Source organism: Mustela erminea, chromosome 1 (genome assembly GCF_009829155.1).
Source record: "Mustela erminea isolate mMusErm1 chromosome 1, mMusErm1.Pri, whole genome shotgun sequence".
NCBI lineage: Eukaryota > Metazoa > Chordata > Mammalia > Carnivora > Mustelidae > Mustela > Mustela erminea.
The window spans coordinates 12,303,887-12,325,853 of NC_045614.1; the positions used below are offsets into that span (position 1 = coordinate 12,303,887).

At 50.9% G+C, this 21,967-nt stretch overlaps 1 protein-coding gene across 1 annotated transcript; it reads right to left on the reverse strand.

Annotated features, from left to right (window-relative positions):
* Positions 1 to 3,048: 3,048 nt before the first annotated feature.
* On the reverse strand, positions 3,049 to 21,843 carry AKAP8 (A-kinase anchoring protein 8). Its single transcript, XM_032314033.1, has 14 exons — positions 21,731 to 21,843; positions 19,237 to 19,275; positions 17,757 to 17,789; positions 17,010 to 17,286; positions 16,096 to 16,585; positions 15,485 to 15,614; positions 15,203 to 15,249; positions 14,087 to 14,120; positions 12,043 to 12,130; positions 9,711 to 9,852; positions 9,316 to 9,409; positions 8,731 to 8,861; positions 7,072 to 7,167; positions 3,049 to 4,783 (listed from the first exon to the last, which is right to left on the reverse strand). Exons 1-14 carry the CDS (start codon positions 21,747 to 21,749, stop codon positions 4,322 to 4,324), a joined length of 2,082 nt encoding a protein of 693 aa, XP_032169924.1. The 5' UTR covers positions 21,750 to 21,843; the 3' UTR covers positions 3,049 to 4,321.
* Positions 21,844 to 21,967: the final 124 nt, after the last annotated feature.

The following is a 21,967-nucleotide window of genomic DNA, read 5'->3' on the forward strand; positions in this document are numbered from 1 at the left end:
TGAGATACCACTTCACACCTACTAGGATGGCCGGAAGTGGGGGGAAAATGGAAGTATCAGTAAGGACGTGAAGAAATTGCAACTCTTGTACACTTCTGATGGAAATGTAAAATGGTACAGCTATTGTGGCTGTTCAAGGACGTTCCTAGCAGCACTATTCAAAATAGTCATAAATGTGGGAACTCAAATCTCTCTTATTGGATGAGTGGATAAACAGATGGGGTATATACATGCAGTAGAGTACTATTCAGCCATGCAACGGAATGATGTACTGATCCAGGCTCCAGCACAGGGGAACCTCCAAAACAGGCTTCGTGAAAGAAGCCATGGTCATGTAGTGTATGGTTCCCTCTGCATGAAACGTCCAGACCAAATAAATCCAAGACACAAAGCAGATTACTGGTTGTCAGGGGATGGGGGAGGGAGGAATGGGGTTAGTGCCAATGGGAGCGTGCAGTTTCCTGAGGAAAATATCGGAGAACCAGTTGCAGGTGGTGAGTGTACCAGATGCTACTGCATTGTCTGCTTTGAAATGGTTAATGGAGGGGCGCCTGGGTGGCTCAGTGGGTTAAGCCTCTGCCTTCGGCTCAGGTTATGGTCTCAGGGTCCTGGGATCAGTTCCCCCGTCTGGCTCCCTGCTTGGCGGGGAGCCTGCTCCAACCCCGCCCCGCCCCCCCCCCCCCCCCCCCGCCCTCTGCCTGCCTGTCTGCCTGCTTGTGATCTCTGTCAAATAAATAAATAAAATCTTAAAAAAAAAAAAAAGATAAAGGAAGTGGCTGAATTCTTTTTTTTTTTTTTTAAGATTTTATTTATTTATTTGACAGAGAGAGATCACAAGTAGGCAGAGAGGCAGGCAGAGAGAGAGAGGAAGGAAAGTAGTCTCCCTGCTGAGCAGAGAGCCCGATGCGGGACTTGATCCCAGGATCCTGAGATCATGACCTGAGCCCAAGGCAGAGGCTTTACCCCACTGAGCCACCCAGGTGCCCCTGAATTCTTTTTTTTTTTAAACATTTTATTTGACACAGTGTGTACACGTACCCACTCATGCATGCTCCCTGCTCCTGCTGAGCAGGGAGCCCGATGTAGGGCTCAGTCCCAGGACCCTGAGATCATGACCTGAGCTGAAGGCAGATGCTTAAACTGAGCCACCCAGGTGCCCCCCCATACTTTCATCATGACCCAAGAGCCATCAGTATTAAATCAGTATAAAGCCACACCGTGTTTTCTATACCCATCTATGAAATGCTTCAAGGATGCTACTTCCAAAAGATGCTGAATGGCTCTTCTACTGTTGGTTCTGAGGTTCTACTTGAACATCACTGTGCCTGTCTAATCACTACTGGGCACACTTGGAGTGAGCAAGACCCTCTTTCAGCCAAGTTGTTGGACAGTGGAAATGTTTTATTATGGTCCAAAATTTAACTGGAGAGGACTTATTAATATTGATAATTTTTTTTTTTTGAAAGAGGAGTAGGAACAGAGTGGATGAGAGAGAGAATCCCAAGCAGGCTCCAGTGAGGAGCCCAAGGTCGGGCTCAATCTCACAGCCTAGGATCATGACCTGAGCCGAAATCAAGAGTAGGACACTTGGGTGCCTGGATGGCTCAGTTGGTTAAGCCACTGTCTTCAGCTCAGGTCATGACCCTTGAGAGTCCAGGGGTCGAGTCCTGTATTGGGCTTCCCCTGCTCTGTAGGGAGCCTGCTTCTCCCTCTCTCTCTGGCTACCACTCCCCTTGTTTGTGTTCTAATAAGTAAATAAAATCTTAAAAAAAAAAAAAGAGTAGGACACTTAATTGGGGTACTCAGGTACCCCCGACTATGCACTTTTACTTTTTTTTTTAGTGATCTCTACATGTAATGACTGTGCCTCTCAAACTTGTGACCCTGAGATCAACAGTTGCATGTTCTTCCATCCGAACAAGCCAGGTGCCCCTGATGTCCTCTGGAACGAGTACTTTGCTTATTACACTGTGGTATTTCCCCTTTAGTAACTGAATTAATTTCATAAAAAACCCAGTGAAATCACACAGGTCCACAATAGGATTACATGAAGCTGACATCAGGCTGCCATTTCTGAGATATTTTGGCTTGGGAATAGCAGGGATTGTCAAATCCTATAAACCTTTTTTTTTTGAAGATTTTTTACTTGAGAGAGTGTGTGGGAGCAGGAAGTAGGAAAGGGAAAAAGACTGCCCCCTGAACAGGGAGCCCGACCCAGGACCTGGAGATCATGACCTGAGCTGAAGGCAAATGCTTAACAGTTACCCAGATGCCTCATCTCCTAAATCATCTTAAAAGAAAAAAAAGTCTGGGGGCACCTGGGTGGCTCAGTGGGTTAAAGCTTCTGCTTTCGGCTCAGGTCATGATCTCAGGGTCCTGAGATCAAGCCCCGCATCGGGCTCGCTGCTCAGCGGGGAGCCTGCTTCCTCCTCTCTCTCTGCCTGCCTCTCGGCATACTGGTGATCTCTGTCAAATGAAGAAATAAAATCTTAAAAAAAAAAAAAAGGTCTCTATAAAGTTCAGGGCCACTGGTGTCTCACATTATCTGTGCATTAATTTGGGTTACCTGCGTATCTTCAGATGTCAACCCTAAAAGTTACTTACACTTCCCCTCGGGTTTCTCGTCAACCAGTGGGAAACAACTAAAGTAAGGGGCCTGCAGGTTATTCCTGTCCCCTCAGGAGACCGAAGGGCATCCCTTAGTGCAATCCAAGTACTTACTCCCATCTTGGGGAATGAGGGCCTGGTTTAATCCAAGTTTAGAAGTAAAATGATTTGTGTCCTTTCACACTGGCGAGAGGAAGAAATATGCTGAAATTTAGATTGGTTTTAGGCTAGGCCTTGGATTATTTACAAGAGACAAAAGAGCAGTTTCAGAGTTCTGTTACCCTTTCTGAGACTACTGACGTTCAATGCCACCAACCTTTTTGCCTCAAGAGAAGAAACTTCAAAGGGCACCCGCAACCTGTGGGTAAGGCACACCAATGTAACAGTAGTGACGTTAACAATAGTGGCGCCGGGCACAGACAATTCAAAGACACCATTTTCTTACTTACTGAGCAATTTATTTGTTTCTAATTCTTATACTGACTTTTCATAAATATTCATCTCACATTTCCAGTAAAGGTCCTTGAGAGCAGGGCCTTTCTCTTCCTTTTATCATGAATGAGCACCTGGTATGCAGTAGATGCTCATGGAGCCTCCTACCATCTCGCCAGTTCCTCTGGCCAATGCTTCCCCCAGGAAGACCGTTAAGGGTCTGCAGGGAAAACAGACCCAGAAGCAGCATTTCCAGAGGGAAGTATCTTCCACTTCTTTTGATTATATGAAAGTGTGACTGTTGCTTGCAACCCTTTAACAAGTGCCAGCTTTCCTTTCCCACAGATTCAGAAACCTCTAAAGGAATAGTATTTATCTGAAATGTGTTTATTTCACTATATTCATTTCTTACAGATAGCATCTATCTATGGCAATTTATATATTTTCTATTCATGGGAGTGATACTAAGTTTTTGCTTTTAAATATACTTAGGGAGTAGTAACTCAATTGAAAGGAAAAACAGGAACAAAAACCCTGAAATAACAGAGAAACACAAATGAGGTTAAAAAAAAAAAAAAAAAGAGGAAAAAAAATAAAAAGGCCAACACAAAACCCCTCCAAACTACAGAGTGATTCACCAGAGACTACAGAGATTGTGGGAGTAACACCTTAGGCAAAACGTCCTCATTCTGGAGGGGCTGGTGGGCGGGAGTCCGAGTGCGCAGGTCCACCAAATTCATGAGGCCTTCAAGCACAGCTCATGGGTGTGCCAGAACCAACATCGCGTTCACAAGATCCCGCTACATCTTGTGAGGATCACACACCACACGCAGTGTGCTACCGAAGCAGGTCAAAAACTGAAGCCAAAGCCAAGTCTTAAAACTTAAAAAAAAAAAAAAAAATCCTGTATAAAGCAAGATACATCCCAGTATTAAGCTGCTCTCAGAAAAAAAAATAAAAAAGGGCATTCAGCCAGCTGCTGTATTTAACAAGCAAAATATCATCAAAATCTAATTACCCATCTTTTATTATTCCAACTGCAGTGTAGAGAGACTTCACAGCCACGGGGAATGTACAACTTCTGCAGCCTCCGAACCAAGGCAGAAAGCCATACAACTCTAGAACACAAGCCCGTGAGGTACACTTTTTTGAAGCAAATGGCTGGGTCTCTTCACCAAATTTTCCAGCATGTTCCAGAAACACACACCCTAGTTCTGCTTACAAACAAAAGGAGAAAAGAGCAACGCGTGATGAAACACGTCCCTGGTGACAGGGAGGAGGGTCACTCTGTGGGAGGGACGTCTTTGGGGTCCGCATCAGTCTGTTCTGCTTCGGCTTCTGCGACAGCCGGGGCCGGAGTTACGACCCTCACGGGGTCTTCCACCTCTGCTGCGGCCGCCTGCATGTCCCCTCCGGCCTCGGCGGCTTCACCTCCTGCCTCCGCTTCGGCGCTGCCCTTCTCAGAGGCCACGCCACACGGTGCCTCCACTCCCACCAGCTGTTCGGAGTGGGGACCGCAAGCGGCTAGGGCTGCGTCCGTGGGGCCTTCCCCTTGGGCCAGCGCGTCACTGCCTCCCGGAGCTGGCGCTCCTTCCCCATCTACCGCTCTCACTGCTGCCGTAATGACCTCAGCCAACACCTCCGCGGCCACCTCCTCGGGTGTCTCCTCCTTTTCCTCACCTCCTAAATTGTCATCTCCTTCGATTTCTGCATCGACAGCTTCGCTGGTGAAAGGGTCTTCACCCTGGCCAGGAAGAGCAGAGGGAGACTGAAGGGAGCCCAGGGTGCCGTGTTTTTATGCTGAACAGCCAACAAGAGAAACACTTCCCACTACAGCCAGGGAGTGCGCCCAACAGGTGCTCAGCACCACCAGATTCAGAAAAGGCTTCTCAGAAAAGCCTCACTGCAACCGTTTTGCACCTTTTGTCTTTTAACTTTTATTTTTTATTTTAAAGATTTTATTTATTTGAGAGAGAGACAGTGAGAGAGAGCATGAGAGGCGAGATGGTCAGAGGGAGAAGCAGACTCCCCATAGAGCTGGGAACCTGATGCGGGACTCGATCCCAGGACTCCGGGACCGTGACCTGAGCCGAAGGCAGTTGCTTAACCAAATGAGCCACCCAGACGCCCGAACTTTTATTTTCTTATTTGGTTAGCTAGGACTAAAGCAGAATGGGGAAGGCAGAATCAGGGGCTATTCTTGTTTTGTATACTAGTAATTTTAATATTCACAATGGGTTTTTGAAAGATGTACTTCTCCCTCATTCAAAAGCTTTTAATATATTTTAGAATGATTTACAAGTACTTATTAATTTATTTTAAAGACTTTGAATTGTTCAAGAAAGAGAGAGAGACACCTGGGTGGTCAGTTGGTTATTTATCTGCCTTCGGCTCAGGTCATGATCCCAGGGTCCTGGGATCAAGCCCTGAGTCAGGCTCCCTGCTCAGTGGAGAACCTGCTTCTCCCTCAGCTGATGCTCTTCCTGCTTTTTTTCCTCTCTTGCTGTGTCTCTCTCTGACAAATAAATAAATAAAATAAAATAAAATAAAAAAGAAAGAGAGCGCATGCATGTGAGAGAGGGGCAGAAAAAGCAGCAGACTCCCTGCTGAGCAGGGAGCCTGACACATGGCTCGATCCCAGAACCCTGGGATCATGACCTGAGCTAAAGGCAGACATTTAGTGAGCCACCCAGGTGCCCCTATTTACAAATATCTAATACAACTGCCCCCGTTTTACACTTTTTATTCAAGCATATAATAGTGAAGAAAGGTTCAAAAAGACTTAGGATTTCTTAACCCAATTGAAACAAAAAAGACTATTTTAAATTTTCGTGTCATTTAAGTACACAGGTTATACAGGTGCCCCATTTTGTAGGTAAGAAGACTCAGCAAGCTGTCCAAGGCCAGGATGGAATCCAAATCTGACTCTCAAAAGCCAAAATTCAGCTAAAACTGTCTCTAGTTTAGGAAATGTAGACATCATCAGCAGATGAAGAAGTGGATTTTAAAAATACAGTATTTAGGGGGCGCCTGGCTGGCTCAGTCAGGGGAGCACATGACTCTTGACCTCAGGGTCAGGAGTTCAAGGCCCACACTGGGTGCAGAGGTTACTTAAGAAAAAAAAAATCGGGGTGCCTGGGCGGCTTGGTTGGTTAAACATCATCTGCCTTTGGCTTGGGTCGTGATTCCAGGGTCCTGGGATCAAGTCCCGCACTGGGCTCCCTGCTCAGGGGGGAGCCTGCTTCTACCTCTCCCACTCCCCTGCCTGCTTGTGATCCCTCTCTTGCCGTCTCTCTGTCAAATAAATAAATAAAATCTCAAAAAAAGAAAAAAAATCTTTAAAATAAAGTACAAACAAAAGCACTGACCAGCCACAGTTCTTAAATTGTTATTTAGATTCTATGCCTTTAACGGCTGGCACGAAAAGAAGAATTTAAGGACCGAAAGGCTAGCAAACAGGTCCTCGTAGTTGGGCTGTGCTGGTGCTTTACTCTGCACCCCCCACACTGAAGTCGGGGGTGAAGTGTTTAGCAAATGGGCTTCCCAAGGAGGAAGCAGGGGCTGTCCCAGCTGGGCTTCGCTCCAGGGCACCCTGTCTGGAATTCTACTATTCTGCTCCTGTCACTAAGGCTCAGTATTGTGGCAGCACTGGCCCTTCCTCCCCTCGAGCTCTTGGCTCACGGATAGCTGCCTCTGCTGCAAAACCTCTTTCTGGCTTCTTTCCTGGACAAGCATCACCTAACCTGGATTTCCCTGTGAGTACCTCAGCATCACTTGCTCAGTATTTCGCAGATATTCGAGGTTTCTTATGGTAAGCCCGCACCGCCACACAGACCAATCAAGCAGGATCATATCCCAGACCCTGGGCAAGCACGGAGGTGCAGGAAACCTGGCCCAAAACATTCCTGCACCTGGCTGTTCCTCCCAAGACTCAGAAATGCTAAATACTGCGCTCTGGATGCAGCTCCACACTTGCAGAGTCATCCTGCACTCCAGAAGCTTCTCCTGTCCACTGCACTCCTAAGCACAAACCTTGAGATATTTTTCCAGCATCTTCACTATGTGTCTGTTGTTCAAAACACTCTTAGCCACATGGAGACTGGTCTTCTTGAACTGTTCAGCAGCCAACTGCAAATGGAACCAAAGGAGAACTTTTACACATGGTGTACACAGAGGGGGGCAAGAAACACTAGCCAGGCTCCCCTGAGTTGCCCTGGTGTCAGCCCGAGACAGGACGAGGACTACCATCTCTCTTCACTATGGCAAGTCCTCTGATGCCAGACTCCAGTAATGAGAGAAAGGTGGCCCTGGAGGGATAGTGGAACTGAGAACATGAGGCAATGCAGAAAAGTCTGATCAAAGATAAGAGCACAAGGACACCACAGACATCCAGGTCCCCTGTGCATGAACAAGGACAGAATGAGGACACCTGCAGACAGACAGCTGCTGTGTCGGCTCGGTATAGCAGAAGGGCAAATTTTTCTTTTCAGTTTTCTGAGTTTCAGTGACAAATTCAGCCACGGAAGTAGGAATGCTGCAACTATTTGGCTGTTTTAGAGCTCGACCCATTCAAATGATAACCCCTTGTTGGTACGATGCTCTCTGGATGATCTTTCATAAACTAGCAGATTCTAAGGCAGGAGTAAGGACAGGCCTTAAACCAGGGCTCAGCAAGCCAGAGGCTAGGGCCAAATGTGGCCACGCCCATGCTTTACATCTGGACTCCTGCTTCTGCCCACCAGCAGCAGCTGTGAGGTGGTAGAGACCCTGGGGCCTGCAAAGCCAAAGTCTGTGATTTGACTCTTTATAAAAACAACAACAACAACAACAACAAAATAACTAAAACCGGGCTCCTGGGTGGCTAAGTTGGTTAAGTGACTGCCTTCAGCTCATGTCATGATCCCAGGGTCCTGGGATCGAGCCCCACATCGGGCTCTCTGCTCAGCAGGAAGCCTGCTTCCTCCTCTCTCTCTGCCTGCCTCTCTGCCTACTTGTGATCTCTGTCAAATAAATAAATAAAATCTTTAAAAAAACAAAAACAAAAACCAAACACACACAAAAAACCCCTGGTAATACCAAGCTACACATTTAGTCTTGGGCCCCATCAGCTAAGTAGGACCAAGTCAGTTCTTAACTATGGGTCCCCTAGGCCACTGTGCTCTGGACAGCCCTTGGCCTCTGCTCCCAGGAAACCCAGTTTGTCAGCAACTGGGAAACACACTTGTGTGGTTTAAAAGAGACATTCTTTTTTTTTTTTTTTTTTAAAGATTTTATTTATTTATTTGACAGAGAGAGATCACAAGTAGACAGAGAGGCAGAGAGAGAGAGAGGAGGAAGCAGGCTCCCTGCTGAGCAAAGAGCCCAATGTGGGACTCGATCCCAGGACCCTGAGATCATTACCTGAGCCGAAGGCAGCGGCTTAACCCACTGAGCCACCCAGGCACCCCAAAAGGGACATTCTTAACCAGGAGAATTTCAGCTACTCTAAGTCAACCCTAAGCAACACGTTTTTTTCACAATTTAGTAGAAACTGGAATGCCTCTTATGAGCACTGATGAAATCACAGACTCAGTGGACTCCATCAAGACCGCCTGAAGATGCCAGCATTCCCTGCAAGACACAGAAGGCTCTGCGCCCCACCGCTGGCGGCCTGCAGGTCCCAACCTGGCCCGGCCTGGGGAGGGGACTCACCCTGCGGTTGTGATTGTGGTCCACCGAGTGCAGGTGCCGCTGGAGGAGCTGATGCTGCGCGGGGATCAGCATGTCACAAGCCAGGCAGTGAGCGGCCTCTATCTTCTTGAAAAAGTGCTCCTGGCCAATCCCTGTTGACAGAACCCAAGTCTGGTGCCATCTGGGACAGCTGGCAAGTGATGCTCTTCTCCTGCCCCCAGAAGGGCCCCCATATACTCCCAGCAGTCCCGAAGGACCAGGTTAGGACAGCATCTGTGGGGCCATCACCGCCCTCCAGCATGGGTGTGTGGACAGAAGCCCTTCTATACCTGGGGATCTTCAACATTTTTCATCCTTCTCATCATTTTTTTTTTTTTTTTCACAAGAAGAAGGAAAAAACACCAGAGGGCTTCCTATCAGTCCAATAAGCTGCCAGTAGCCGTGTGACATTCATCAGGCCATGCTCACAAGGCTCTTTCCATCGCCGAGTGTCCCACCCGAGGGTCCTCCCATCAGAGTCTCAGCAGCCCTGCGCTGGGCCGGCTCTGCGCCATGCCTCATGTCTAAGCAGCACATGGAATGGCGTGCCCCAGCATCACAACTCACCTTTGAAAGGATCTGGTTTGGGTTTTGTGCTTTCCTTGTCCATCAACTCCTGACGCCGCTTCTCAATCTTCTTGTTCCTGTTTACGATGTACTCCTAGAGGAGATGTCACCGAATGAAACAAGGACAGCATGGTGTGTGTGCCTCTCCCAGCTACACCAGAGGCAGTCCACCAAGGTGGCTACCAAGCCCCCAGCAGAGGACAGCTCTGTCTCAGCTACCCCACAGATGGGAACTACAATGGCTGGAGTGCTTAGCTGTCCCTCGGACTTGGAACTTGTCTGCTGTTATTCTGAAATGTCCAGGCCTCTTATTTCCCTTCCCTCTCCCTTCTCTGTGAGGGATCAATTCCTGGAGGACCATCAGGAAACTGCGATTGAGGTCAAGTGTGCTTTACCTGGAGGAACTCCACCGTCTTGTCAGGGAGTTTGGTACTGATAAACCTCAGTGTCTCTTTGTGAAATTTGCTTTGTAGATGCTTCTGGATTTCTTCATCTTCAAAGCTACGAAACTTGCACACAGAGCAGGCAAACTGAATCCTGGAGAAAAGATGAAAAGAATGATGACCTAACAATAATCAGCTCATCTTTGGTCAGAATGGAAATGGAAACGGGGAAGCAATTTACCAAGACTTTTGACGTGTGGGGCATCAGAGTAGCAGACGCCCCAGGTCTCCCTATCCTGAGAATGGGGGTGCAATCTTGCAAGTGTTTTAGGAAAATGATTCATGCACCACACCAGTCTTTTTGGCCCAAGGGCCCATAAGAGAAGACACTAAGGTGGAGACTTTCCAAACTGTGGACTCCCTGAAGGCCCCAGACCACTGCTTGGGGAGGAGCAGATGCGGGTGTAGTACCTAACTCTGTAACTTCTTCCTGTGCCACCAGGATAGCGCATGGGAACCTCATTTTAGTGTGAGGGAGAAATTCCTGAAGACCTTCCACGATTTAAAACTCACAAAACCAAGAACAATTTTCCCCTGGGACTTAACATTAAGACCTATCATTATCAAATTCTACAGCTAAAAACCATAATCTTTGTTGTGTACTTTAAAAACCTCACAAATGTAGTCATATTATAAAGCAAGAGAACAGCCAACAAAGCCCTATGTCCTCACAGTAGAGGCGCTGCTTCCCTCTGCTATGCCCAGGCGGCTTTGGTGTATCTGGGTTAATAGCATAGGCCCTGTGGCACTCAGGATTCCACATCTACCAACTCAGACTTCTGCCAGCTCTCAATGCCTGGCTTCTGACCTCCGAACAAGGCACAAGACACCTGGTTTTGCATATACTCTCGACAGAGGAGTGATTTTTTTTTTCTTTCCCTAAAGGTTTTATTTGTTTATTTGAGAGACAAAAAGTGAGCAACACAAGCTGGGGGAGAAACAGAGGAAGAGGGAGAAGCAGGCTCCCCACCAAGCGGGGAGCCCGATTCGGGGCTTGATCCCAGGACTCTGGGATCACAACTTGAGCTGAAGGCAAGGGAGATGCTCAAGTGACTGAGCCACTCAGGCACGCCCCTCGATAAGAGGAATGAAGGAAAAAGCTCTAGGGCCCTATGAGTACGAACGGGTATCAGGAAGCTATCAAAGAAGTGTGGGGTTCCTGCTTCAGCTTTACTACCCCTGTAACAATTTCTCCAGGTCTCTTTGAGGACCTTCTGTCCCTAGGGTGGAGTCTAAAGATTCCTTCTGAAAAAGTCATCTCAGTTCTCTTAAGGCATGAAAATAATATGACCTAGTCATCATGTATTTATCTATCTGAAAACAAAAATTTTGATGAATTTCTGTTTAACACTCAGAAGATCCTACCTTCTAGTTCCCGGCTTTCTTGCTCTACTGTTGGCTCTTTTTTAAAAACTTAAAAAAAAAAAAAGTATTTACTTGACAGAGAGAGAGACATCACAAGTAGGCAGAGAGGCAGCAGAGAGGGGAGGGGGGAGTTTCCTGCTGAGCAGAGCGCCCAGATGTGGGGCTCAATCCCAGGACCCTGAGATCATGACCTGAGCTGAAGACAGAAGGTTAACCGACTGAGCCACCCAGGCACCCCAACTGTTGGCTCTTTTACTAAAGTTTCTTTTGCATTTATTTGCACAGAAAAAGCACCACCCCATTTGAGCCTTAAGGGCAAGGATCCCCCCTTACGACAGAAGGAGAGCCTGCGTGTAGAAAAACCACATGTGGTCAAGGCCTGAGCAACCAAGGGCTCCCGTGGCCACCAGTAGTTTACATCTCTAGTCAGTAGTCACCTGATCACTGGAGAGACAGAGAGGCACATGGTGTGGTCACCCCAACACCCTTTGCACTTTTGTAATTCTTTTTCTGTTTAGAGACAAAATCTGTAAGATACTATCCTTGCATACGTAACTGCCATGTTGAACTCTGGAGGTGGTCTGGATTTGGATAAGACACCCAAAGCACCTTCTCAGCAGTTCTGCTGAATGAAGTTCACCTCTCCGGAGTGACACACACAAACCAGGGGCAAGGAAACTCGCGGGAGGGGAGCAGAGAGCAAGAGAGCCCCCTGCTGGATACATGCGGGCCACAGAGACCCACTGGCAAGAACAGAATGCCATCTGTTTCCCCAGTTTTGTCTCCTCTCCACCTGACAGGCTCCAGAGGCAGATCAAACCAAGCTGCTCCTGCATTGTGGAGTGAAGACAGATGGGCTCCGGAGAACCCTGCCAGCGCTCAGCTTCCGGCCAACCTCCCACGTTGCCTGCCTCCTCACCTGTCGGCCGCTCGGTCTCGCATCCGGTCTCTCCTCCTTTGCTTTTCTCTTCTCTTCTTTACTTCATCATCCTCATCGTCCTTCTCTCCTGCAACAGATAACTTCCTTCGAGATGCCCTGAGGAGCCCACAGAGGAGCTGAGGCACCAGGGCCTTGATGGGGGTGGGGGGCCACAGTATGGCCACTACGCCCCCATACCCGCCGCTGCCTCCACACAGGGCAGGGTCAGGACACCCTGAGGCACCAATAGTCTGTCAAAGGCTCCCAACAGGGATGTGCCTTTGATGAGAACCCTTGGGAGTTCCCAGGGAGTCACCTTACTTCCCCCCCATGGCCTGCTAAGGCTGGGATGGGCCAGAGACCCAGTCCGCCCATCCCACTCACACCGTGGCCCACCTGCTCTCTTGTCCTTTCCTATCCTGCTTTTCCGATCCAGTGCCCTACCATTGGGTCTTCTCCCAAAGTCACTTAAGGAGAGAGAGAAGCAGTTCTTCCCAGATAAAGAGGCAGCAGCTGGAAGGCCTCAGAAAATAAAGCAAGCCACTCTACCGCCCTCCGTCCCACCTCTGGGTGGGCCATGACGACTGTCCCGTCAGCCTCTTCTGAACTAGGGCCTCAGCAGGTCTGACAGTCCTTGCTGGCCCAAACTCTATCTTCCACTCACAAAAACAGTCCATCTAGGGCCTTCCCAGGGCTACGAGGGAAGCAGTCCTAGAAACAAAAGTGGGAAGAGACCAACTGGTCCTCCGTCGTCCCCTGGGGCCAGTGCAGGAGCTCCTCCGAGAGCTGTGCAGCCCAGCGTCCCAGCGTCAGGCCAGGCCAGGCCACTGTGGCTCAGGGCCAGGGCCAGACACTAAGGAAAGGTTGGATAAGCATCTGAACTGTAACCCCTACCCCTGATGCCAGTCACGAGACTGTCCCACGAAGATGGCGACCGGCGTGCGCTGCTCAGAAGCCTCTCAAAAGGGCGTGTGGGGTTTTTGGCAAGAGGTCACTGCCTGAAACTATTACTGCTGTTTAATAGCAAAGTCATCCCGGGTAGGCAGCAGGACCTGCGCGCAATAAACATGTCACCTTTGCTTTAGCATCTGCCCTGCTGCACGAGCTGCTAAATGCTGTGTGGTCCCAAGCTACAGGCATAACTGCTTCAGGACTGAGGCGGGAGGACCTCAGCAGGGTGGCTCGGCCTGAACACACAGGAAGAGGATCTAAGCCAGGGGCCTGCAGACTGATGGGAGCAGAGCCACAAAGGAGGCAGCCTGTCATTCTTGGGGAAAAGCAGCTACGGACAGACCCTTGGGAACAGGAAAAGAAACAAGTGGTTTCTGGGTAAGCTCAAGGCCACATAGTCTCAGGCTGCTTCTCCATGGCCCGTCAAAAAGGTTTAGCTTTGCTCTGCTCTTGCCACTTATTTTGGACTTGCAGGTGCCCTGTAAGGGCACTGGTGAGCCCTGCTGAGCAAGGACAATCTCTGGAGGATCCCGGGCTTGGGTGTACCTGACAGGTCTCCCCTCCCTCCTCCCCCAGCTCCCAACCGGGGCAGGTGTCTAAACTGTCCTGCACAGCAGGACGACTGCTGCTGCTGGCATCCCACCACAGAAGCTGAGGGCACAAGACTGGGCTGGCAGCCGAGGAACTATGAGGAAAGAAAGAAGCCCAGGAAAAGACAGTAGAGGGATCTGCACTGGCCAATAAGTAACACAGAAGATGGGCTGGAGAGCGCCTTTCTTTCATTTCTGAGACTCTCCCTTCCCTACCACCGCAAGCTGTTGTAGACACTCAGAAATGAGGTGTTCCCCCAGCCCCCCGCCACAGCCTCCCATGAAGTGAGGCAAACAGATTTGTTTCCAACAAGTGCTCCTCTAAGCACTGTAGTAGGGCCTCACGGTGAGCGCCATGGCCAAGGCCCACCCAGTGGCCATGGCCTCTCTTCTGCCCTGAGCCACCAGTCCCTGCATCCAGGCCCCAGGCTTGCTCAGAAGGCCAGCCCGGCCTGAGCTGAGCAGACAAAGGAAAGCTCAGAGGGACACCAAGCAATGCCTACCTCTCTGCCTCCCGGGGTCGAAGAATTCATCCTCCTGAAAAAGGGAACACATAAAGTCGGACTATGAGGTGGAGTTTCTGTAACTTTCTACAACCGACCTAGCACCCTGCCACCACCTGGTCACAGTGTGTCAGGACAAGTCCCAGGGCAGTGGGAGAGGCTGAGCGTGTTCTGTCACTGCTCTTGGTTGCCTTCTGAGATTCTGCAATGACCAGCTGCTTTTCTAGTAAAGTCACTGGCTCTTTTCTGGTTCTTTCTACGGCTAAAGAACTGCCCTTGGTAATTGTGTGCCTGCGCAGTTCTGCACGTGGGAGTGCCAAGAGCCCATCCATCAGCTCTATGTCATGAAACCCTGACTGACAGGATGCTAACTCCAGCAAGCTTTACCGAAAAAGGGCTTTACCATGTTCCCCAGCCTTCTGTTCATATTTACCAAAGGCTGTAACAAACCAGGTGTGGATTAAAAATGATGCATCTGTAACTGAAAATCGAAACATTGCCCATTTCTTAGACATTCAGCTCAAGATTAAATAAAAGTCACCAGCAGAGATTCCCAGACTCAAGATCTAAGCAAACCAATTAGGGAGTGAGTAAGACACGCCCCCCCCCCCCCCGCCCCCAGCCCCAATCTGACCATCAGAAGCACTTGGTCGAAGCCTTCACACATCCAGGTCTCCAGGCTACCCCCAGACATGGATTAGAGTTTGCAGGGGCAGCAAAGGCTCACCACCTAGGTGCTCGTGTGTGGTCATGGCTCAGGGGTGGCCTTTAATGCCTCTCTCCTGTGACTGGCTTTAAGGGCTGATGACAAGGAGGCAGCTGAGCACCAGCACAGGGTGCTCACTTTCAAACACGAGTTTGAAAGTCTCGGCCCGCGTGTGGCTATGCAAATCACTGACGATACAGGAATGGCCAGGGTTTTTTTCAAGAAGGAAGGATTGTCATGAGTGCAAAACTCTTAGAAATCTAGCTGCAAGTCAGACTATTAAATCCACTCACAAAGCAATCAAGTCTACCACAGAAGCTGTTCCTGCCTCTTTGGGAGAAAAAGGCTAAGTAAAGAAAAAATCCCACACTAGAGAAATAAAAAAGGGTGACCAGTGAAGATGGACTTACACCCCTGAATTCTTCATCTCCTGACCGGAAGTCAGCAGCTCCATCATCTACCAGACACAAAGGAGAGAGAAAGTCAGCCCCTTGGGAGTTGGTCCACTCCTTGTTTCACCCTCCCAGGCTCACTGTCCAGAGTGACCGTGCTTGTGCTAACTGCAGTGGGGGCCGCGGGAGAGTGGGTGACACGCGCTACCCTCGAGTTCAACACCTGTCCACTGTATGTACGGGCGGGTAGGTAGAGCACTGAGCAGGAAACAGATTCATCCCACACCCCCCGGGGCCTACCGTTTTCAGAAAAATCTCCTTCGCTATCAGCCCGGGCCAGTTTGGCATCTGGCTCATCGTAGATCTGGAACTGCTTCCGTTTTCTGCCCATGCTGTCTGGGCCACAGCGGTCAAACCCTCTCCGCCTGGGCTACAGACACAAGCACATCTGATGTACCGCTTACCCGGACCATTAAGATACCCCAGAGAAACGAAGAAAGGAGAGGTTGTAACGTCAGAGAAGATATTTCCAGAAAACAAAGGGAGAAGACATAGTTGAGCCATGCCCCCATCCCCAATTTCATGCCACGCATAAGTCAGACACAGAAGGCCACATGTTATGACTGCATTCACATGAAAGCTTGGGAGAAATGACTCTTACAAAGATAGAAAGCAGATTAGTGCTTGCCAAGGCTGGAGGCGAGGATGGGGAGTGACTGCTAATGGCAGAGGTTTGCATCTTTCCCAGCGGATGGAAATGTCATAAAATTAGATGCTGGTGAAGGCTGCACAATTCTGTACGTTTTACTAAAACCTGATCGTGCACTTAAAAATGAGTGAATCTTACAGGACACAAATTTGCCTCTACCTAGCTGTTTGAAAAGGCAGATTAGAACTTCCTGAGGGCTTACCCGATCCCTCATCCGGGTCTGTGACCGGCCACATCCGTAGGACACCGAGTTGTCATAACCGCCGGCCCCCTGCATGCCCATTACACCGAAGTCAGGGGCCACGGACTGGGAGAACAGGGAAGGCGGTGGCCGGCTGGGGGAGGGGCCTCCCAGGCCCCGCCCACCCACATAGTTCAGTTCTGTCCAGGGAGCAGACAAGGGCTCCGAGGGGGCTGCGGGCGGCATGAAAGGGTCGCTGCGCATGAAGGTGCTGGGGTTGCTCCGGTCCTGGAAGCGGCCCTGGCCCTGGCCCCGGCCCCGCATGAAGCCATCAAGGGAGCCCCGCTCACGGGCTGGGTCTCGGCAGTCACTGTACTGACTGCTAAAGCCACCGTTTCGGTCAGGCCCCAGGTCAAAGTCATAATCGTAGCTATAGCTGGGGCGATAAGGATGGTGCTCGGGGAGGCAAGACCTGGAGTCATAGGACTCGAACGACTGGAAGCGGAAGGAGCTGGAAAGGAAGCATAACCGTCACTATAATCCAGGTACAAGCCCAGGTCTCCTTCACAGCTGGCTTCCCTATATTCAGAACAGCACACCACACCACCACAGAGGTCTCCTCAATGCTGAGAAGGCACAACATATAAACCCCCTTGGACATTGCTGAATGAGGTACATGAAACCCTTGGCCACAAGAACAAGATCTACAGGTACCTGACGCAGAAATAAGAAGTCTAGCACTGGTGTAGTTTAGCTAAGCCCCACCACCCCAGACACAAATAGTCCCACTGTGATGCCTCTGCCCAACTCATCTACTCCACACTCAGGAGGGAGCTAGGGGAAAGCCCTCCCCGGAAGAGGGGGTGCCCACTGTCATCTGCACAAAGCTGGGGCTGGGGGGGGATCCTCAAGGAAGGGACCAGGTTCATAATCACCTCTCCCGGTCCTGCATGCCCTCCCCACCGCCGCTGCTCCCGCCCCTGCCTCCTTCCTTGGACATCATGTCCAAACGCTGGTTGATCTTGGCAATGAGAGAGTCGGAATTGTCGGTGCACGGCTCTGGGCCGTAAGAAGCCATGTGCACGGCAGGGCCCCCAGCTCCCAGGCCATCACTGGCCTTGGTGGCCTCCCATGAGGCTGGGCCATAGCTGTAGGTCGCTCCCGTGTTGACATTGGTGTTCTGTGCGCCATAATAATTGTAGTTTTCATAACCTGCCACAGGGAGGAAGAGCCAAGCCACAAAGTCAGTCTATGGCAGACACATCTGGGGAGAAGCACCCACTACCCACACAGAAGGAAGAGTGTCAAGGAACCAAGTGTAACTGGCATCACCCCACACTGTGCACATCGCCTGCCAAAAGACAGCAGGAGAAGGGCAGCGATGCAGCCTCAGCAATGAGCGGTAGGTTTTCCATGCCAGATCTGAAGTCTTGCTCCTCATCCAAAGCCAGAGATGGCTGAGAACGCACAAGCAGCAGTGGGGGCTGCTGCTCCCAGAACACAACCACAACCCTGGCCTCCAACAAGTTCTCCTTGAGAATGCCTGGACCTGCCAAGTCTTCAGGAGAGCTACGAGCCCAGCTAGAATGGGAGATGGGGATGGGAGGTCCCTGTGTCCCAGCCCTTCTGGGTAGCTGACCAGAGGAACATCTTGCGCACTCACAGACACCCAAAGGGCCTACCTTGCCAGCTGGCCACACCAGTTCCGTAGGCACCTTAGAGGAAACAAAAACAGACAAGAGTTTTGTATACAGAGTGAAGGTACCTGAAATAGCCCCGCTAACCATCCCCTCACTCCACTACCCACAGGTCCAGGGCCGCAGGCGGCAATCTGTGGGAGGCACCCCTGGCTGTCCGATAAGGCCAGGAATGGCTGGGGCCCACCAGCTGTAAAACTCATTTCCTGTGTGGAGCACTCAACTAAGCATAACCAAGACTTCTCTCGTAGGCAAGCCCCGTCTCCCCGAGTAGGACAAGCGGAAAGGACGCTGCAGCATTCCCAGGAAGTGTCCAGCGTGGGCCACCAGCCAAGAGGCCAGATCCCCTGGCAGAGCCCTTCAAAAGTGCCAGTTCTCACCAGCAGCCGGAGCTCAGGCACCATCAACACAGACAATGTATCAGTGGAAAATCATGTCCCCGACTCAACTGAGGAAGGGGACATTATGTACCCTAGTGACATGAAGGGCCTCTTCTTTTAAAACTTGGTGATGGGTGAAAAAGTGATTCCACCACCCCCAATGGTGCTAAGGGCAAGTTCCGGGCTCAGAAAACAAGGAGGGCCCTCAGCCCATCCCCTGGAACAAATGCTGGCAAAAAGCAGAAAACTTTGCCACCAGGAAGGACATTTGGGTCCTTCAAGCACAGAGAGCCTCGTGATCTGGATTCCAGAGCAGGGGCGGAAGTCAAGCCCCCACGTCACATCTAGTCTGCTGCCTGTTTTTGTACAGCCAACAAGCTAAGAATGGGTTTTACTTTTTTAAATGGCTGCAAATTAAAAAAAAAAAAGTATTTCATGACGTGAAATGCATTCTTTGTGTCCTTCATATACTTGTCAAAACTCACAGAACCATGCAACCAGTGAGTATAACTGTGGATCATAACTAACAACAGTGTATTGACACTGACTTGTTGCTGACAATAAATGTTTCCCACTAATGCTAAATATTAATAATAAGGGAAACTCCTGGGGTGAAAAGTAGAGAGATCATATGGAATCCTGTGGAGAGATCCTATGGAATCTGCTTAATCCCATAAATCTAAAACCATTGAAAAATAAAGTCTATTAGTCAAAAAAAATCTTTCATTAACCCCCTGGCTATTTACTTAGAATAACCCAAATGCCTAAAATAAAGACGATCACACATGAAAATTACATGGTATGCAAATTTCAGCGCTCTTAAGTAAATATCACCAGCACACAGCCACATCTATTTCTCTATAAACATCTCTGTGACTCCTGCATCGCAGAGACTGTGTAGCTCCCAGAGCCAAAACAAATTTCACTGTGTAGCCCTTTACAGAAAAGGTCACTGGATCTGCAGGCTAGCGCCAGTCCCCCTGTCAGCCTCTCCAGGTTACAGTTCACGGTGTCTAGGTTTGTTATGATGGTACTTCAGATCAGACCTGCGGGGGTGGAATCTGTGCCTCCCCATAAGGTCTCACCTTGGGTGTTGGCAGGTCCAGCACTCCATGCCCCATAGCCTGCGGAGAGAAGAACTGTGAGTTACGATCCTATTTGTCACGCTAGACAAGAGGTGCTTCTGAGGTGCTCTGAGGAGCCAAAAGTGATCGCCTTTAAGGAGAGTTCCATGTCAGCCTCACGAGGCACCAGAATGCACACTGTCCCTCTAAAAATTCTCCACAACTGGTTGATTCGCATTACCACACTCCACCTGCCTGAGGTCAAAGCAGAAAAAGATTTGGGGAGAATAGGCTTTGGGGCCAGCTCTGCCGGCAACCTGCTGAGGGACCGTGGCCTAAGTCTCAATCCACAACTTAGGAGAACACAGGACAAAATGCCAGCTGGCCTGGTAGGAGGACACAGTTGTGTCCGTACCCTGGGGGCGGTTTGGCTCACCAAGCAGCCCTAAGTCCCCCATAACTGAAAAACAAAGTTCAGAATTTGGAGACGACAACAGTGCCACTGTAGGCCTCACTTCTTTGTGACTTTGGACCCTCCAATGCTCCCCTGGGCCTTCAAGTCCCAGGGCTTCACCCTGGCCTAAGGTATCCAGGTAGCACTCCTCTCTGTGGTGGCTTCCCTTGCCCCTGTGGACTCCCATGACAGCATCTGTATGGGCTTGTCATTTCTCTGTCCCTGGAACCTCAGAGCTGAGAAAGGGCAGTTATCCACACCCGTCAACAATCCCCAACATTACAGAACAGGAATACACCCTGTCTCTCTCCCCAGAGCAACCCAAGCCACTAGCTAAGTGTCCAACGTGTGCTGACACATGACAGGCACTGAGCATACGTTAGTGTCCCTGAATGCCATTTAGAGATTAGAAAGCTAACGCTTAAAGGTTAGGGTCATTGATCCAAAGACATGCCGCTGATGTTTGCCCTCTCCAGACTACAGTCTCCCCATGCCACACAGCCTTCTACATGTGTGAGGTAGAAAGACCAAGCAGCGAGTCTATCAGCAAATGGCCAACTACGGGGTGCTGGTCTAAGTTGCATACGCTAATCACATAACCTCACAACGCCCCTTTAGGTGGGTAATAATTACCCTGTTGTACCCAGAGGCCCAAGTGGCTGGAGAATGGAAGAACTGGGACCTGAACTCAGATCTAGATACCTACTACAGCCAGAGAACAACTATCAAGACTCAGGAAATCTGAGAAATAACTCTAGGTGCCCAAGCTAGGAAGAATTCAGGGAGGCCCCACCACCTAAACTGAATCTGAAGGGTTTTGGCAAACAGGAAGTGAGGGAAACAAAACCTCTTCATGCTCAGGGTGTGTACACGGGGCAGGATTACTGTCTGAGAGATCTGGTGAGAAACAGGCAAAAAATTGCGAGACCCCATCAGATTGCAGAAAAGACGGGAGAAGCCAGGGTGAGGCACCCCTGGACCCTGGAGACAAAGCACACCGTGCACCTCAGCACCTCCCTTGCAATTACTGCTGCTGGATCCTCACACTGCCACCTTTCAAGATCCGTGCCTTCCCTAGCGGTTGCGGCCGAGATCAGACTGCTTGCTTCTCCAAGCTCACATACTTGGATAAGGACTGCACCTGGTCAAGTCCTATCCCACGTATTCCAAAGTTCGACTGCTCACTCCGGGCAAACCTGACTTCCAGCACGGAGTAAACGCCTCCGAGGAACCTCTGATTCTGGGCACTGAGACCCAGCCGCTAGAGAAGATCCGTCCTGCCGAAGGCTGCGAGGCCCAAGGGGCACACTCCCTCTTTCACAGCTCTCAGCCACTTCCAGGCCACCCTCCTCCCCGCCCCCAACGCACAAAAAGACACCCAACACCTGACCGCGAAGTCTTGTCCCTAGGCCAGCACGACTCCTGCACAGGGCAGGAGTCCGCCGAGACTGACCCCTGCAGAGACCGTGCTCAAAACCACTGCGCTGCACCGCGGGACTGGAGGTGAAAGGTCTGACGCCGCGCCGCCCGGACGGCTTCCGGGACCCGCGCGACCGACCACGTGCACCGCGCGCAGGCCCCCGCGAAGCCCCACAGGCCGGAGACAGGCACCCCAACTCCCTCGGGCTCCAACCGCGGACCCCGCGCCCCACGAGCTCTCGCTGTGGCTCCGCCCCCGGGCGCCGCCATTTTGTGGTCTTCGGAAGGGGAAGGCGGGCCTCCGAGCGGCGGGGTCCACCGACCCAGCTTCGCTGGGGCTGGAGGGTAGAAACGGCCAGGACAGCCCAAGGCGCCCCCCGAAGCCCGCCGCAGCGTCTGCCCGCCAAACCCCGCCCGCCTCCTCAAGCCTGGCCGACCAATCCGCACGCAGCGCCCCGGGAGCGACGGCTCCTAGGTCCAATGAGAAGCGCGCGCGCGCGCCCCGGCCTCCTCTCCGCGAGTCGGGCTGGAGTAACCGCGCTCCGGCGTAGGCCCGAGTCCGCGGCCCTCTACGCAGCCCTAGCTGCGTTGCTGAGGGAGCACCCGTCTGCCTCCACCCCGCACTGAGCCACCCTGACGAACCTCCGTAGCCCTGCTCCATGTCTTCAGCTCGGCCCGCCAGCAGCCCCTTTTTCTAGGCTGCCACAGGACGCATGCGCTCAACACACCTTCCGCCGCCCGCTACTGGAAGACCAGGCGCATACGTCACTCCTTCCGCACACCACCATTGGCTAGCTTTCACTGCGCACCCGCCCCTGTCTCCCCTGCGGGCCTTCCGGTTGCTTGGGCTCGGCTTTCACAGCATCTTGGGAGTTTTGG

Bases quoted from the DNA above. Each gene is read 5' to 3' on its own strand.
- AKAP8 (XM_032314033.1), bottom strand. The intron at 14,121-15,202 runs GTAAGTCCATCT...TCCCTTTTTCAG, and splicing joins GAGATGAAGAATTCAGGGGT to GAGGATGAATTCTTCGACCC. The intron at 7,168-8,730 runs GTGAGTCCCCTC...TTCCATTTGCAG, and splicing joins ACCACAATCACAACCGCAGG to TTGGCTGCTGAACAGTTCAA.